Source organism: Heteronotia binoei, chromosome 15, assembly GCF_032191835.1.
Source record: "Heteronotia binoei isolate CCM8104 ecotype False Entrance Well chromosome 15, APGP_CSIRO_Hbin_v1, whole genome shotgun sequence".
Lineage (NCBI taxonomy): Eukaryota > Metazoa > Chordata > Lepidosauria > Squamata > Gekkonidae > Heteronotia > Heteronotia binoei.
Genome location: NC_083237.1, coordinates 59,400,419 through 59,407,231, shown reverse-complemented (window position 1 = coordinate 59,407,231; position 6,813 = coordinate 59,400,419). Strand labels below are relative to the sequence as shown.

The following is a 6,813-nucleotide window of genomic DNA, read 5'->3' as shown; positions in this document are numbered from 1 at the left end:
TTGTCCCAGGAGCAAAAGGGCTCGCCCCACTCCTAAACTTGTTCCTGCGGCTAGGCTGTCAAGACAAAGAGAGGGCACCTTCAGAGGCTGCTGGCTACTAAAGCATTAACAGTTGGACGGTGAAGTATTTATTAAACTTGCATTACAAGGCTGGGAACAGAAGAATATAAGCAGGGCGTAGAAGCTGAGTCCTTCCCCCTGATAAGAAAACAAGAAGAGTCCTACTGGATCAGACCAGGGGTCCATCTAGTCCAGCATCCTGTCTCACACAGTGGCCAACCTGGTCCTCTGGATGGCCAACAACAGAGCACAGAAGCCAAGGCCTTCTCCTGATAAAAGCATAAGGAGAAACCTACTGGATCAGACCAGGGGTCCATCTAATCCAGCATCCTGCCTCACATAGTGGCCAACCAGTTCCTCTGGAAAGCCAACAGCAGAGCATAGAAGCTGAGTCCTTCCCCCTGATAGGAAAATAAGAAGAGTCCTACTGGATCAGACCAGGGGTCCATCTAGTCCAGCATCCTGTCTCACACAGTGGCCAACCTGGTCCTCTGGATGGCCAACAACAGAGCACAGAAGCCAAGGCCCTCCCCTGATAAGAGCATAAGGAGAGCCCTGCAGGATCAGACCAGGGGTCCATCTAGCCCAGCCTCCTGTCTCACACAGGGACCAACCAGTTCCCCTGGAGGGCCAACCACAGGGCATAGCGGCTGAGGCCTTCCTGATGTTGCCTCCTGGCTCCGGGATTCTGAAATTTAGTGCCTCTGAACATGGTGCTTCTTTTTAGTCACATGGTTAGTTGCCATTGATAGACTCACCCTCCATGAATCTATCTAATCCCTTCTGAAAGTTCTTCATTCCCGCGGCCGTCACGACATTCTTTGGCCACAAATTAGACATTTTAATCACTCTCCGTACAAAGAAGTGCTTCCTTCCTTCCCCTGTCTCTCTGTTGTGCAGAGAAAAGCTAGCCTTGAAGACTGACACAGGCTGCAAAGCCTGAGCGCCATTTGGCTTCCTTCCTTCTCCCGTCTCTGTGTTGTACAGAGAAAAACTAGCTTTGAAGACTGACACAGGCTGCAAAGTCTGAGCTCTGGTTGGCTTCCTTCCATTCCCCATCTCTGTGTTGTGCAGAGAAAAGCTGGACTGCCTCTCCTTCCTTCTCCCCCCTCCCGGTGTTTGAGAGAAAAACTGGAGTTCACTGGCACTTTAGACCCAGGAAGTGTTCTTCAAGGTATGAGCTTTCATGTGCCTTGCAGTATGCTCTTTTGGGGAGATTTCCCTGGGAGGCCTGGGTGGCAAAGTAGGGGTGTGTGTTTTTTTCAGCTGGGAGGGCATTCCAGCAGCTATTTTTTTTTTTTCACCAAACGACCCCTGGGCAGAATTGTTGCTGGCTGGGTTCATCTGATGGTGAGTAAGGCTTTTTCCCTCCTCTTTCTTTCTTTCTTTCTTTCTTTCTTTCTTTCTTTCTTTCTTTCTTTCTTTCTTTCTTTCTTTCTTTCTTTCTTTCTTTCTTTCTTTCTTTCTTTCTTTCTTTCTTTCTTTCTTTCTCTGCAAGTGGTGCTCTGTCTGTATTCTTGGTGCTGGGGAGCAACTGTGGGAGGGCTTCTAGTTGCTCCCTGGCCCCACTGGTGGACATTTTGGTGCTTCTTTGGCATTATGTGAGAGAATTTTGGACTGGATGGTCCATTGGCCTGATCCAACATGGTTTCTCTTATGTTCTTACGTTCTTTCATTCCATGTCCTTCTTTTCCTTTCCTTCCATTTTAGTCTTTCCCTTTCTTTCCTTTTTACTGGATGAAATTTCTCTGTTCATCATACTGCTGTTGCAGACATAGGAGCTCTGCCAATGAAAAGTTGGCAGCCCCAGTTGTAGCCAGCTGGCCTTTCTATGAGATTTCTGTGTGAGTGAGTGAGAGTGAGAGGTGTGGGGCAGAAAGAGATTATTGGAGATTACTGCTGTATATCTCAACAGCACTGGAAGTGATGGTACTATGAACTTGGCACGATTTTACTGGTCCTGCTTTTAACAGCTGTCTGACACCAAAATTAAACTCCTCCTGTAGATATTAAAAAGGATGAAAGAAGTTCATTGGCTAAATATCTGCAGAACAGGTTGCTTTTAAAGGCATGGGAAACACAGCCAGTAAAAAGCTGCAACTCCTTCATAAATATCGTTTTTGGGATAACTACAGAAAAGCTTCATATAACTTGAACTTAATTCATTAGTTGCAGTACAATTCTCTGCTACCATTCACAGCAATTTCCCAGTGTTTCAGCCAAGGAAAAGTATAAAAAATAGCTGTCAAAAGATTTTCTTGAAACCGGAGCCGGAGCAAAGGCTAATGTGGAATCAGCCACACTCTGAACTGAATAGCCCAAGCTAGCCCGATTTCATCAGATCTCAGAAGCTTAGCAGGATCAGCCTCGGGTAGGGTTTAGAAGAGCCACCTCCAAAGGAATTCCAGGGTTCTGACCATCTCTGAAATGTCTCTTGCCTTAAAAAAAAAGTCTAGCTTGCCACCTGGTGGTGCATAACGCTGAAAGAGCTAGAACTTCTGGCTGCCAGACAATCTTAGGATCTCCTGGCTATACTACACACAATGTCTTCTTAGAATCCTAGAATCATAGAGTTGGAAGGGATCTCCAGGGTCATCTAGCCCAACCCTCTGCACAATGCAGGAAACTCACAAATATCTCCCCTAAATTCACAGGATCTTCATTGCCGTTTGGCCATCTAGCCTCTGTTTCAAAACCTCCAAGGAAGGAGAGCCCACCACCTCCCAAGGAAGCCTGTTCCACCAAGGAACCGCTCGAACGGTCAGGAACTATTTCGTAATGTTGAGCCCGAAACTCCTTTGATTTAATTTCAACCCATTGATTCTGGTCCTACCTTCTGGGACCACAGAAAACAATTCCACACCATCCTCTATATGACAGCCCTTCGAGTACTTGAAGATAGTGATCCTATCACCTCTCAGCTGCCTCCTCTCCAGGCTAAACATCCCCAGCTGCTTCAACCTTTCCTCATAGGACTTGGTCTCCAGACCCCTCACCATCTTCGTCACCCTCCTCTGGACCCGTTCCAGCTTGTCTACATCCTTCTTAAAATGGGATGCCCAAAACGTCTCCTCTTCCTCCTCCTAATCCTAGTCTGACCACTTGACCACACTGGCTGAAATGATGTGTATGAAGTGCAGGGCTTTTTTAAAGCAGGCACGCACAGGAATGCAGTTCTGACTGGCTTGGCATCAGGGGGTGTGGCCTAATATGCAAATGAGTTCCTGCTGGGCTTTTTCTACAAAAGAATCCCTGAGTAAGTGCATTGGACACTGTCGTGCATGCTCTAAATTGCAAGAAGGAATTTTGACGGACAACATTATTTTATGGAGTTGAACACTGGAAATAACTACAAGTTCTGGGCCCAACCTTGACTTGAATACAATAGGCATTTTAATTCACCTTCCCTGCTTCAACCTGATCAATTTAAGTTTGATTCCCAGTTGATTAGGGATTTTTCCCCCTTGCTGACATTTTTGAAATTGACTGTTAGGGACCAATTCTAGTTCATGATGAATTTTAAAGTTAATCTAGCCTGTCAGGGGAGGGCGGGATACAAATGTAATCAAATAAAATTTTAATTCACGATGCATGATGATTTGGAGATTATTTAGGGTCATTCTGGTGTATTCTTATTTACTGTTTATTTATATACTTTTAAATTCATACCCTCCCTTACTCCCCAATGGGAACCCAAAGCACCTTATATAATTCTTCTCCCCTCCCCCTCCATTCGATCTTCACAACAACCCTGTGAGGTAGGTGAAGCGGAAAGCGGGTGACTTAGGGGTGCCTGTTCTCCCAGAACCAAGTCAGACACTCTAACCACTGTACTGGCTCCGTGAACAGGAAATGAGAGAAAACTGTTAAAAGATGTACTTTCTTTCTCAAATGAGCAGCAGCTATTGTGTTCAAAATTTTAATTTGTCAGCTCCCTGTCTTTCCAAATGGCATCTATATTGTGATTTTGGCTCCGTGCGTTCACATTAATCACATAATTAAGAATCATCATCTGCCTTTGAACTGGCGATTGGCTCGACAAACATTTCTTTGTTGGCCGGTCCAGCTTTTCAAAACCAATCTTTCTTTCCCCTAATCTACGATTTTTAAATACTTCCCCTCTTTTTATCCAGTGAACAGCTTTTATTGTTTGCCTAGTAATTTTTTTTTAAAGTTAACATATGCAATTGTTTGCACAGTACATTTTTAAACAGTAATGTATACAATTATTTGTCTAACAATTTTTTTCAAAGTTATTCTTTTAAAAGTTAATTAAATTATTTGCCCAGTTATTTTAAAAAAGTGTATACAATTATTTGCCCAGTATATTTTTTTAAAAGTTAATGTGTACGATTATTTTGAGGATGATGGTGTACAATTATTTGCTTGTCTTTAGTCAATTAGCCGTTCTTGTAACTGAAATGAGACTGATTTTTTTTTTTTAAAAAAGCATAATATTTGGCCTTCCTGATCTCTATCCAAAGCTAACATATACAGCTGTTTGCAGAGTACATTTTTACATGTTAATGTATACAATTCTTTGTCTAATAATTTTTAAAGTGAATTAAATTATTTGCCCAGTAGTAAAAAAGTGTACACAATTATTTGCCCAGGATATGTCTTTAAAACTGAATGTGTGTAATTATTTTGACAATGACGGCGCACAATTATTTGCTTGTCTTTAGTCGATTAGCCGTTCCTGTAACTGAAATGAGACTGATTTTTTTTTTAAAGTATAAAATTATTTGGCCTTCCTGATCTCTCTCCAAAGCTAACATATACAGTTGTTTGCAGAGTACATTTTTACATGGTAACGTATACAATTCTTTGTCTAATAATTTTTAAAGTTATTTTTAAAGTTAAATTATTCGCCCAGTAGTAAAAAAGCGTATACAATTATTTGCCCAGGGTATGTCTTTAAAACTGAATGTGTGCAATTATTTTGACGATGACGGCGTACAATTATTTGCTTGTCTTTAGTCGATTAGCCGTTCCTGTAACTGAAATGAGACTGATTTTTTTTTAAAAAAGCATAAAATTATTTGGCCTTCCTGATCTCTATCCAAAGCTAACATATACAGTTGTTTGCAAAGTACATTTTTACATGTTAATGTATACAATTCTTTGTCTAATAATTTTTAAAGTTAATTAAATTATTCGCCCAGTAGTAAAGTGTATACAATTATTTGCCCAGGATATGTCTTTAAAACTCAACGTGTGCAATTATTTTGACGATGATGGTGTACAATTATTTGCTTGTCTTTAGTCGATTAGCCGTTCCTGTAACTGAAATGAGACTGATTTTTTTTTAAAAGTATAAAATTATTTGGCCTTCCTGATCTCTCTCCAAAGCTAACATATAGCTGTTTGCAGAGTACATTTTTACATGTTAATGTATGCAATTCTTTGTCTAATAACTTTTAAAGTTAATTAAATTATTCGCCCAGTAGTAAATAAAAAGTGTATACAATTATTTGCCCGGGATATGTCTTTAAAACTGAACGTGTGCAATTATTTTGACCGTGACGGCGTGCAATTGGCTTGTCTTCAGTCGACTTGCTTGAGAGTCAGTCCCTGTAACTGAAACGGGACTGATTTTTTTTATTATTATTTTTTAAAAGTTATAAAATTCTTTGGCCTTCCTGGTCTCCACGCAAAGCCCCCCAGCTTCCAGCTGTGCAATCTCCAACTCAGATCGCCGGACGCAAGAAGGCGCGCCTTGCAGCAGCGCCGAGGACGCACGAGGCAACACACTTTGGAGCGGAGCAAAGAAAGTTCCCTCCCGCTTTCCCACGAAGGAGGGCTCGGCCGCTCCGCCGCAGAACTGGTTTGCCACTCCCCAGAGAGCTGGCTGGCCTCCTCGGGGGCGCGCCGCGCGTTCCCGACAGCCGGTGCGCGACTGGAGCGGAGGAGGTGGTGCCCTGTTTTTACGCACTCGGTGGAAAAAGGCTGGGAAAAAGTTGGCTGGTGGAGCCCTTTGCGCAAGCGGCCCGGGCGCGCGGAGAAAAGGCTGCCGGCGAGAAGTCGTCGCCCGCTTTCTCCTTCCTCTCCCCGGGAGGCGAGCCCATGAGCCGGGCTCGGCGATGAAAACACCATGGGGCCCTTTGCCAGCCCCAACTGGTTCCGCTTGGGGCTCCTCTTGGGTGCGCTCCGGCCGGGCGCTTGCACCACGGAAGGTAAGAAGGAGGAGGCTTGGAGAGAGAGAGAGAGGATCTGGGGCCGGCCGTGGGGGGGGAAGAGGGGACGGAGCGAGACAGCCGGCCCGGGGGATCCTTTGGCTGCAGTTTGGGAAAGCAGGAAAGAAAGGGGCGGGGGCGGGGCGGGGAGCGTGGAGGAGAATGGCAAAGAGAGAAACTTTGATTCGACTTGTTGCTGCGCGGGGATTGCTTTTGCAAATCGAGCCCGCGCGTGAATCCCGCGGCTTCGACTCAAAGCGGGGCTGGGTTGCGGGTAGGGTTGCCAAGTCCGACTCGAGAAATGTTGGGGGGTGGAGCCGGGAGACTTTGGGGGCGGAGCCGGGAGCAAGGGTGTGACGAGCGCCGTGGAACTCCGAAGGGGAGTTCTGGCCATGGCGTTGAAAGGGACCTTTTAAATGCCTTCCCTCCATTGGAAATAAAGAAGGATGGGGGCACCTTCTAGGGCTCATAGAATTGGACCCCCTGGTCCCACCGTTTGGAAACAGGGGGAGGTGTGTGTGTGTGTGTGTTTTTTTGAGAAGAGGGACCAGATGCTCTGCTGAAAATTTGGTGCGCC

At 44.7% G+C, this 6,813-nt stretch overlaps 1 protein-coding gene across 1 annotated transcript in view; it reads left to right on the top strand.

Moving 5' to 3' along the window:
- Nucleotides 1-6,106: 6,106 nt before the first annotated feature.
- The window catches only part of ERBB2 (erb-b2 receptor tyrosine kinase 2), a 148,845-nt gene continuing 148,138 nt past the window's right edge, over nt 6,107-6,813 (top strand). The window contains exon 1 of the mRNA XM_060256668.1: nt 6,107-6,236. Coding sequence (XP_060112651.1) covers nt 6,155-6,236 — 82 coding nt within the window. The 5' untranslated portion in view covers nt 6,107-6,154. The remainder of the gene's footprint in view (nt 6,237-6,813) is intronic.